The sequence below is a fragment of the Pseudoliparis swirei genome, chromosome 7, assembly GCF_029220125.1.
Source record: "Pseudoliparis swirei isolate HS2019 ecotype Mariana Trench chromosome 7, NWPU_hadal_v1, whole genome shotgun sequence".
Taxonomy (NCBI): Eukaryota; Metazoa; Chordata; class Actinopteri; order Perciformes; family Liparidae; genus Pseudoliparis; species Pseudoliparis swirei.
In genome coordinates this window covers 14739639-14752032 of record NC_079394.1, presented here as the reverse complement: position 1 = coordinate 14752032, position 12394 = coordinate 14739639, and the positions used below count along the sequence as shown (strand labels likewise).

Below are 12394 nucleotides of genomic sequence, written 5' to 3'. Positions count from 1 at the left end.
TGTCCACGGACGGACTTCCGAGACGGGGGGAAAGTTCTTCCGGTTTCTCTGCGCGCCAGCAGGCAGCCGAGATGTTAGCCGTCCTGTCCGTGCTGTGTTTACACCTCTGTAGTCCGGTCTGTGGAGTGTTCCAGAAGCTCTACTGCAGCATCTCAGACAGCTGCGAATGTGACTTTAAGCCAAACATCAGAGGTGAGGCGCTAACGGGCACCAACGTCTGCTAACGGGCACTGACGGCCGCTTCCTGCTAGCTCGCGAGCTAAACAGGAAGTCCCCTCAGCTGTTGGTTAAAAAAAGATATTAATTCAATATTTTATTAATAGCTCTAAAAACTACGGAGGGACTTTCTTAATATGCAGCGTTACAATGTGGTCACTTAATGGGAAATTATTGTGTTTATGTACATATTTAGTTTAATACATTTTATATAAATCGTTACATATTGTTTAATGTAACTGAGTATATTTACTCAATTACTTTACGTTGAGGTACTTGTACTTCATTATTTACATTTTCTGCGACTTTCTACTCAGGTAAATATAGTACTCTTGTACTGTTTCACAAGTAAATATAGTACTTAGTTTTTACAGAATTACATATCAGGTATAAATATAGTACTTTTTACCTTTTTACATCTCCGGTATATATATAGTACTTTTTACTGTCTCAGAAGTAAATAAAGTAGTTTGACTGTACTACATATCAGGTATATATATATATATATATATATATAGTACATTTTACTGTCTCAGAGGTAATATAGTACTCTTTATTGTATTACATATCAGGTATACATAGTACTTTTCACTGTACTACATCTCAGGTAAATATTTACGTTATTATTATTATTTAATAGTTATGTAAATATTTAGCTCTGAGATATTAATAATAATACCAGGGTGTGAAACCAGTTTCTCGCCAAAACAAGAGTTGTTTCTTGTGCAGAAGTACTTTTAGTTTCTTCACTTCCTGGACCCTTTGGGGGTCAAAGGTCACACGTTTTAATCTGTCGGTAACATCTCCTTATGTCCTGAACCAACCAGACCTGGAGTGGGACCTCTACAAGAATGTGTACGGGCAACACCTGGCCCAGGACATCGTGTCGGAGGAGGTGGCGAGGTTCCTTCAGAATAAAAGCCCCGAGCGGCCCCTGGTGCTGTCCTTCCACGGCTCCTCGGGCACGGGCAAGACGCTGGTCAGCTCCATTCTGGTCAACCACCTGTACGGCTCGGCCATGAGCAGCCCCTTCGTCCACACCTTCGTGCCCGCGCTGCACTTCCCCTCGTCGGACCGGGTCCAGCAGTACAGGGTGAGTCAGGGGTCAAAGGTCAGGGGTGACAGGCAATCTCCATTGAAACAGTTCAAAGATTAAAGTAAACATTGTGCTTTTTACTGCATCTCAGAGGTACAACATGTACTTTCTACTGTACTGACCCCCCACCGCCCCTTGTGGTTTCAGGAGGAGCTGAAGAGGTGGGTTCTGGGTAACCTGACACAGTGCGCTCGCTCCGTCTTCCTGTTCGAGGAGATGGAGAAGATGCCTCCGGGCGTCATCGACATTTTGGAGCCCTTCCTCGGCCCCTCGCACGTTGTGTTCCGCACCAACTACCGCAAGGCCATCTACGTCTTCATCGGGTACGCACCCTCACACACACACACAGACCCTGAGACGACTCGGGGCACACGGATCAGAATCGGTTTATTAGAGTGTCTCATCTGAGGTGTGGTTGTGTCTCCTGCAGCACCACAGGAGAGGAGGTGATCCACAGGGAGGTTCTGGAGAGCCGGCAGGCCGGACTCGACCGGGAGGAGATCCAGTGGGCCGACTTCCAGGACGCCATCGCACAGGCGGCGTACAACAGCTCAGCCAGTGAGTCTACTTCCGGTCTTCCTCTGGTTGTATAGAAGTATATGCTTCATGTGTTAATGCTATATTATCTCTATTGGCCACCAGAGGGTGACTCCTCTGGTTGTATAGAAGCCTATGCTTCATGTGTTAAAACTGCATTCTCTCTCCTGACCACCACATGTCTGAAGTGACTCCTCTCTCTCTCTCTCTCTCTCTCTCTCTCAGGCGGTTTCTTCCGCTCCTCCGTCATCAGCCAGAAGCTGGTCTCTCGCTTCGTGCCCTTCCTGCCGCTGAGCCGGCGCCACGTGGAGCGCTGCGCCCAATCGCAGCTCTGCCAGCGAGGCAGCTGCGGCCGCGGCGACGTGGTGGCGTCGGTGGGCGGCGACATGACCTACGACCCTGTGCCAGGTCACTACTTCTCCACCACTGGCTGCAAGACCGTGCCCGCCAAAATAAACCTCTTCCTGTGAGAGGAAAGGACTCTCACCAACTACCCTCAGGGGGGGGGGGAGGGATTGAACTCGCAGAGGTTCCCTGAAGGCATTATCGAACTGAACCAGGAGTCACGTGATGCTCCGGCCTCCCCTTTTAACTTATGAACTCTGGAGTTGGTACGTTCATATTTCAGCCGCCGTATTTATTCAGTTATCATGGATCTTTTTTCTCAACATGCAGTTTTTTTTTGTGTGTTTGAGAATTCGACTACAAAGGGATAGAAATGTAAAAAACAAATATTTTGTTGATTTAAATCTGAATGTTTTAATTTGTGTGGGGAAAAAAGCCAACATTTGTCTTTCAGTCACTCCACACACAAAAATCTAGAAGAAGAATTGGGGTGTAATTCCTCAAGAGATTTAGAGAATTGAGAATGAATATCATTTAATTAAATGCATATCCTTGATTAAGAACCTAAATATCCTTGAAATATCATCTTCACTCCTCCTAACAACACGTTGTACATACTTCATGTATTAAAACATGTACGACGTCCACAAGTATTCATCTTCCAGGAGGTTGTTTGTGTTTTTTGTAATTTTTAAATGAATTTCACCTGAAAGTAATTTTGCAGGGTTTAGTACAGGTGGCGGGTTCTGCCACCAGGGGGCAGCAGAGACTGCGTTTAGCCACAAAGAGGAGGAGCTCGGTGCTTTTTATATGAGTATTTAGTGTCTTTAATGTAACTTGTGTCGTAGAGAAGTTTCCTGTGTGGACACACGCAAAGTGCACTTTAACTCTGTGGGCGGCGACGTGGACCTGATGCCAGTGAACGCCACACGGACACTTTGAATTCTGAGATATTGCCACGAGTTTGAATTGTTGACAACTCGTGAATAAACAAGACAATGAAAATCACCTTTAACGGAGCAGGAGGTGCAGCAGGAGGAGGTGCAGCCACCATCAGATGTTTCTATTGTTTGTGCCTATTGTTCTTTGATCATCTACGTTTCACGAAGCCAGAATACGACTTCTGCTACGAATATAATGACAAAAATGTGAACGGACAACGAGTCTTATGGATCTCTGATTTTCTGTTATTTGTTTTTTTTCCTATTGTTTACATTGATGACTGTGTCAACACACAGACACACACACTATAACACTGTTTAAAAAGAGGAAATGTATTCAAACATTTTTATAGAGTTTTCCAGTATGATTGGTTTAAAAAGCCAAACTATTAAATATAATTTATTATTGTTTACATCCTGATTTAATCATCTTCCAGAAGAAAAAAGTCAAATATATTCACTTGTTTTTGTCAAAAAGCATCAATAAGGATTAAAAGAAATGTTTATGAATAAACAACATGTCTTATGTCATGTCCTGAATCCTTAAAGCAGTGTCATTAATATACCACCAGAGGGCGACTCCTCTGGTGGTATAGAAGTCTCTGCTTCTTATCCTCGGTCTCTAATATATTGAACCTGAATCTGACATTTTTGCATATTTTCAGGCCTAAAAGTGACTGTGGTTTTCCTGACTCTCTACTTGCTGGAAGGTGACCTTCCTCCTCCTCCTCTTCCTCATCCTCCTCCACTCTCAGACTTCATGCTGTCACCTCCTTATATCGGTCACGTCTCTCTGCAGTTCCGACCGTGATGACTATCACACACACACATGCACAGACACACCACACATGCACAGACACACACCACACACATGCACAGACACACACCACACACACACCACACATGCACAGACACACCACACATGCACAGACACACACCACACACATGCACAGACACACACACCACACACATGCACAGACACACACACCACACACATGCACAGACACACACACCACACACATGCACAGACACACCACATGCACACACCACACACATGCACAGACACACCACACATGCACAGACACACACCACACACATGCACAGACACACACACACATGCACAGACACACACACACACACACACATGCACAGACACACACACACACACACATGCACACACACACATGCACAGACACACACACACACATGCACAGACACACACACACACATGCACACACACACACACATGCACACACATGCACAGACACACACACACATGCACAGACACACACACACACACATGCACAGACACACACACACACACACACATGCACAGACATACCACACACCACACACATGCACACACACACCACACACATGCACACATACACATGCACAGACACACACACACACACATGCACACACACATGCACAGACACACACACATGCACAGACACACACACATGCACAGACACACACACACACATGCACAGACACACATGCACAGACACACACACACACACATGCACAGACATACCACACACCACACACATGCACACACACACCACACACATGCACACATACACATGCACAGACACACCACGCACATGCACACACACAGTCTCTACAGAAGAGCTGGACCGGCCTCTCTGCTGTCCACTCCTTCCTTTTTTACTTCTCTTACTTCCTGACTTCTTTTTTCTCCTCCATCCTTCCTTCCATCCATCCTTCCATCTGTCCATCCATCCTTCCTTCCATCCTTCCTTACTCCTTCCAGTCATCCCTCCTTCCCTCATACCTTCCTTCTTTCTCTTCAGTCTGAGGGACTAAACTCAGGGACTTCCTTCCTTCCATCTGTCCATCCATCCATCCTTCCTTCCTTCCTCTGCCCCCTCGTCACAAATCGGGTGTAAAAAGCCACTTTCACCTCCTACTTTACTTCCTCACTCCTATCCCATCCCTTGCTCCTTTCCTCCCCTGCATTGGGGGGATGGGGGGTAACAATGGGACGCTGCTCCCCCCCTCCTCCTCCCACCTCCACATCTGTGAGTGCCCCTCTCCTTCTCTTTCTTCTCCCTAACCGCTCCATTATTGAGCCTCTTTCACTTGTAAATGTTGCCAGCGATACTTCTGATAGGTCTTTTATGCAGCCGGCCGGGGTCAGGGGGGGGAGGGAGCAAAGAGGGGGAGGGTCAGGGTTGAGGGGTGAGGAGAGGGGGGGAGGTTTAGGGAGTCTTGTGCTAGGTTCTTTCTTCTCCTCTCAGGAGTGTGAGGGGACAATCGTGACAAAGAGTTAAATCCTTTTTTGTGTGTGCAGTCATTTGGGACGCTTTGGGCCGGCTTCGCATTCCTGCAGCCGGCCACTCCTTTAACCCCTCCCCCCCCCCCTCCCTTCCTTTACCACCCCCTCTTTTTATTGTGTTGATTTTACTCATTAGGTTAAAATGAATTGTTAGAGTTCAGAAACTTACATTACAGGAGACATGTTGATAAAGGTTTGTACATAAAGTGTACTGTCTCTTTAAGGAGGAAGCTGCAGCAGCAACTAGCTAAAGTTTGCAGCATTATATTTATTAATATAAATATATTTATATTTTTTTCTTCTAAAGAACGTAGGATTCAGATATGTTTACATTGAGGAGGCAGCTGGATTTAACCTCCATGATGTCACAGCCGGACCAGGTTCTGTGGGATTATCTGTTATTTTAGCCCCCGGTCTGACCTCTAACACACACACACACACACACACATACACACACACATACACACACACACACACACACACACAGTCGGGTGGTCTCAGTGGCAATCGAGTCTCCTGGACAACAGGTGGACAAAGGGGACGCTGCGGGGGGAATGTGAGGCGAGGAGGTTGTGTGTGTGTCTGTGTGTGTGTGACCTTGGCCTCTGTGCCGTGGTCAGATGGGGTGCGAAGGCCAAAGGAGGAGGACGAGGAGCGAGGGGAGGATGAAGGCTGTGACGCCGCTCACTTTCTTCAAACCCATTTGATTAATGACTAAACACACGCACACACTCTCACACAGACACACACACACACTCACACACACACACACACGGCTGACCACTCGGTCTCTGGCGTGGTCACTTCCTGATTGATGAGCGATTCCTTTCCCACCGCAAATTATGTTAATGAGACTCTGCAGCTGCTCAGAGTCCAGGCACCAGATCTGGTCCTCTGGGTCCACTGGACTCATGCATGACACCTGTCATGACACCTGCCATGACACCTGCCATGACACCTGCCATGTGTAAAGTAGTTCTGAAACTGGGCACTTCGCAAATGATGGAAAACAGGCCTCCGGACGCGCGTGAATTAAGTTATCAACATTTAATGGCAGGAAGTGTAAAACAAACATTCAAGGCTCACGATCGTGCTCTTCATCGGCTCCTCCACCTTCCTTCACGGAGTTTTATACTCAATGTCCCTGGCCCCGGTCAAAACGTCACTTCCGGTCAAGTCGCTAAACAAGTATTTTAAAAATAAGAGTCCCGTCTTGTTGTTGTCCGCATTAAAGTCACTTTCACAATAAAAGTCCCTTGTTATTGTAAGTCACTTGACGGAATTCAACCGGCCTCGTCAATCTATAATACTAACATACAGTCACCCTCATGCAATATACATTCATTCTTGCCATTTACAATTGCATAGAGTAAACATTACCCCTATGCTTCATAATACATTAATAACAATATCAACATTTTCTATTATAATATCTTTCTATATGTATTAATTTAAAACATAAGACCTCTGCAGATGTTATCAAAATAAACTATTACAACCTAACACATGACACCTGCCATGACACTTGCCATGACACCTGCCATGATACCTGCCATTCATTTTTTTTCCAATTCAGTTTATTTGTAGAGCCCATTTTCACAAATTACTAATTTGTCTCAGAGTGCTTTACAATCTGTACACATAGACATCCCTGTCCCAGGATCTCACATCGGATCAGGAAAAACTCCCAAATAACCCTTCAGGGGGAAAGAGGGAAGAAACCTCCAGGAGAGCAACAGAGGAGGATCCCTCTCCAGGATGGACAGAAGAATAGATGCCATGTGTACAGAAGGACAGATTTAGAGTTAAAATACATTCAATGAATGTGACAGAGTGTATGAATAGTTCATAGTAGGCATATTCCACGATGGAGACCTCCACGATCCATCAGGCAGATGGAGGTAGAGAGGAGGAGTGGGCGGAGTCTCAACAGTGGGCGGAGTCTCAACAGGACAGTGGCGTAGTCAGGAGCAGGAATTCCACGACCCAGACCTCGATGATCCATCAGGCAGATAGGATCTATGACCTATGAGACGTGAAGTCAAAAGGACTTCGGGGAGAAAGCAGAGTTAGTAATGTGTGATTGAGAGATGAAAATTCATCCTTAAGGAGAGAAAAGAGGAGATAGGTGCTCAGTGCATCCTAAAACGTCCCCCGGCAGCTATAAGCCTATAGCAGCATATCAAGGGGCTGGACCAGGTGAACCTGATTCAGCCCTAACTATAAGCTCTGTCAAAGAGGAAAGTCTTCAGTCTACTCTACATGAGGTGACTGTGTCTGCCTCCAGGACTGAAGGTGGAAGCTGGTTCCATAAAAGAGGAGCTTGATAACTAAAGGCTCTGGCTCCCATTCTACTTTTTAAGACTAGGAACTACAAGTAGTCCCGCATTTAGTGAGTGCAGCTCTCTAGTGGGGCAATATGGTACTACAAGCTCCTTAAGATATGATGGTGCATCACCAATCAAGGCTTTGTAGGTTAAGAGAAGAATTTTAAAAGTGATTCTTGATGTTACAGGGAGCCAGTGCAGAGCAGCTAGTGCAGGAGTGATGTGATCTCTTTTCTTAGTTTTAGTGAGAACACGAGCTGCAGCATTCTGGATCAACTGGAGGGACCTAAGAGACTTATTAGAGCAGCCTGATAATAAGGAGTTGCAGTAATCCAGTCTCGAAGTAACGAACGTGTGAACCAATTTTTCGGCATCTTTTTGAGACAAGATGTGCCTGATTTTTGAAACATTATGTAGATGAAAGAATGCAGTCCTTGAGATTTGCTTTACGTGGGAGTTAAAGGACAAGTCCCGATCAAAGATAACGCCAAGATTCTTTACAGTGGTGTTGGATGCCAGGGCAATGCCGTCGACAGAAACCACATCACCAGATAATTGATCTCTGAGGTGCTCAGGGCCGAGTAAAATTACTTCGGTTTTGTCTGAGTTTAACATCAAGAAGTTGCAGGTCATCCATGTTTTTATGTCCCCGTCTTTTTTGCCTCTGCATAACAATGAAAGTTTATGGAGTGTTTCCTGATAATATTGCCCAAAGGAAGCATGTATAAGGTAAATAAAATTGGTCCAAGAACAGAACCTTGTGGAACTCCGTGACTAACGTTGGTGGTTATCGAGGCGTCATCCTTTACAAATACAAACTGAGATCGATCTGATAAATAGGATTTAAACCAAATTAGTGCCGTGCCTGAAATGCCAATCGACTGCTCCAGTCCCTGTAATAGGATGTCATGGTCAATGGTGTTGAACGCAGCACTAAGGTCTAACAAGACCAGGACAGAGAGGAGTCCTTTATCTGCTGCCATTAAGAGGTCATTTGTAATTTTCACCAGTGCTGTCTCGGTGCTGTGGTGTTTTCTAAATCCTGACTGAAACTCCTCAAATAAACTATTATGACGTAGAAAGTCGCACAACTGATTTGCGACCACTTTCTCAAGGATCTTGGAGAGGAAAGGGAGGTTAGAGATCGGTCTGTAGTTAGCCAACACCTCTGGATCCAGAGTGGGCTTCTTCAGGAGAGGTTTAATAACAGCCACTTTGAAGGAGTGTGGTACGTGGCCTGTTAGCAGAGACACATTGATAATATCTAATAGAGAGCTGCCAATTAAAGGGAAAATGTCTTTAAGGACGTTTTGCCATGGCTATGATACATGCCATGATACCTACCATGACACCTGTCATATCACCGGCCATGTCACCTGTCGTGTCACCTTTCATGACACCTGCAATTACACCTGCTATGTCAGCTGCCATTTTAAATGTCATGTCACCTGTAATGTCACCTGCATGTCTTACAATATTGGAATTATATTAAAATGTGTACATTATGTCCGTTCAGCCCAACTTGATTGGTCGATGCTTTTATTTGCTGCAACGCCGCAAGCTGCTAACAACCGTCTGCTAGCCACCAGCTGCTACACACTAGCTGCTAGTCGCCATGTTTAGAGTCATGTGGAGACAATTGAAATGTTTAGCACCTTTAATGGGATGCCTACATTATTATGGAGCTTTCAGCTGCTCTCAGGTCAGTGTTAGATGTGTGTGTGTGTGTGTGTGTGTGTGTGTGTGTGTGTGTGTGTGTGTGTGTGTGTGTGTGTGTGTGTGTGTGTGTGGGTGGGTGGGTGTGTGCGTGTGTCTGTGTGTGTCTGTTTGTGTGTGTGTGTGTGTGTGTGTGTGTCGTGATGCTCCTCCCTTTACATCGGTCTCCATCCTCATTGCCTGCTCTGCTCTGCGACGGTCATGTCTGGGTCATTATTCCTCCAATTAAAACTTATTTTCTGTATATTTATGATTGTGTGAATCAACAGACTTCAATCAACATGTTGACAATTTGTGTTTTCTTTTTTTATTATTGATTCATTTGTTAAATGAAAACTTGTTTTTTGTTGCATCTCCGGCCCGGGCACGATGAGGCGTTCAGGGGCGCTGGGTCCATAGACAACCTGTGTGTTTCCCCCCCACGTGGGTGGTACTGTTTTAATCCACTGAGCTCCGTCATGGTGTAAAAAAGTCCAGCTGAAGGTTTGATTGGTTCGTTCTGACCGGAAGTCAAAAAATAAAACACACACATTAAAAATCTGCAGAAAACAATTTCACTGAGATTAATTTAAAAAAAATATGAATGTAATTAATTAATCGAATGAAAAAATAAACCAAAAAAGTTCATTTCAATATGGCACATTGTTGAAAATGTCGTAACTTCTTTGAAGCTGTATTTTTATTATTCTTTATTATATAATTGTATTTTATTTTATTAATAAATATAATAATATCACACCGTAACTATTCTTTTTTATTTTCATTTCCTGGACCATTTTATGCATCTTTTGATTTCTGATGAATGCATGTCAGAAGTCACGTGACTGAAACTCCCCCCAAAAATATAAAACATAGACCCTGCACAAATTATGAGACAAAATAAATGTGACGATTACATTATTGAACATTTAAACTGCTTAAATCGGATTTACATTTGAATAATAAACCTTTCAATAAAGCTGCACGTGAGTAAAATAAATCCGGAAGATGAAAAAAAGAGAAAAGAAACATGAAAACTGATAATTAATTATTTATTATTAACCGACAATATAATCAGAACAAACAAATTCTTCTTTATTGGCTCATGATATCATCTTCTCTCGTCTTCTTTTCATCAAAGGGATAAAAAGGCTTGAAAAAAAGGTAACGGTTTGTTAAACAAAATTTAAATGATACATTCCTGGAGAGAATTATGCTAATTTTAATCCCCCCCAAAACGCCAACAAAAGGGCGGCAACAAAAGCGGAGCGACAATAAACCTCCAGATATTAGTTTCACTGCAACAGCTTGTAAAATACTTCATTGTCACTCTTTATTATCACTCTTTATTATCACTATGTTGTTCTTTTGGGACCTGCAGTGAATTCTGCTTCAGTGCATCCAGAGAACCCGATTATTATAATTAAAGTTCATGAACAAAAATGGGTAAAAAGTAACCGGAAGTTACATGAAGAGAGAAACAGATGATTACAAGCTCTCAGACACAATCACTCACATCGAATGAGCGACATGCAGGTATATATGTGTGTGTGTGTGTGTGTGTGTGTGTGTGTGTGTGTGTGTATTTATATATATATATATAGATATATATACATAAATAAATACATATATATGTGTGTGTATATATATAGATATATATATATATATGTATATGTATATATATACTATTAATAATATAAAAAAAGAAGGAACATCTCGAATCCGGTGATGGGAGAAGAGGAGGAGGAGAAGAGGAGGAGGAGGTGTAGAGGAGGAGCTCCAGCAACAGATGTCCAGGCACAACTCTCGGCTTTGGGGTTTGAAATCTCACAAGAATTGCGTTTGGACAATCAGCAGCTAGAGCTCAAAAATACAGACTGTCCTTGAATCAGACATGCAACGACTTTAGCATATACATATATATATATATATATTAAAGTGAAGCTTCTCACCATGGTTCACAGACTCCATCAGAGCCACATTATCCAATAACAGCCTTTAATTAGATTCCAAACCCGACAACAACAACAACAACACAGCAGCCGAGACAAACTACACCCCCAAAAAACACAGAACATAGCTTTGTGGAGAGGAAGAAGAAGAAGAAGAAGAAGAAGAAGAAGAAGAAGAAGAAGAAGAAGAAGAAGAAGAAGAAGAAGAAGAAGAAGAAGAAGAAGAAGAAGAAGAAGAAGAAGAAGAAGAACAATATCTGCACCTGTTAGGACAAATCTCTCTCTCTCTCTCTCCCCCCCCCCCCTCTCTCTCTCTCTCTCCTTCCTTCCTACCTGAATAATCATCTGTATAGAAAAAGCGTAACTTCCATCGACCATTTTTTCTAAAGCTGCACAAACCTGCAAAAATAAAATAAAAATACAACTAAAAAGAAGAAGAAGTGCAGAACGCGCTTCGGGTCCGCGATGCACCTGCTGCTGCGTGCGCGTACTTCCAGAAACAGTTTCCTCTTCCAAAATAAAAGGAGGAGGATGGAGCAGGAGGAGGAAGAGGAGGAGGAGGAGAAGGGTGAAAGGGTCTGGGTGCTTCTCCTCCTCCTGGATCCTGGATGGTCGCGAGGACGGCGAGCCGCGATGCTAAGACCGACCGCCGGCCGCGGCCGCCGGCTTCTTCTGTCGCTCCTCATCTCCTCCTTCTCTTCCTCCTCCTCCGCTCTTCCTCCTCCTCCTCCCTCCCTCTCTCACTGGCCGATTTCGGAGGGCTTTTTCTGGGACTCCTCCAACAATAAGCCCCGGTGGGTCCGTGTCACCGAGAGAGAGAGAGAGAGAGAGAGAGAGAGAGAGAGAGAGAGAGAGAGAGAGGGAGGGGCTGGTCCGCTCTTGCTACTGAGATTTGAATAAACACACACACACACACCCCTAAAAAACACACACACACACACACACACACACTTACAAACACACACACACACGCACACACACAC

At 44.2% G+C, this 12394-nt stretch overlaps 1 protein-coding gene across 1 annotated transcript; it reads left to right on the top strand.

The window, feature by feature from the left end:
• Window positions 1-22: 22 nt before the first annotated feature.
• On the top strand, window positions 23-2858 carry tor2a (torsin family 2, member A). The gene is made up of 5 exons (XM_056418940.1): window positions 23-192; window positions 1044-1309; window positions 1460-1635; window positions 1743-1870; window positions 2075-2858. Exons 1-5 carry the CDS (start codon window positions 72-74, stop codon window positions 2317-2319), a joined length of 936 nt encoding a protein of 311 aa, XP_056274915.1. The 5' UTR covers window positions 23-71; the 3' UTR covers window positions 2320-2858.
• Window positions 2859-12394: the final 9536 nt, after the last annotated feature.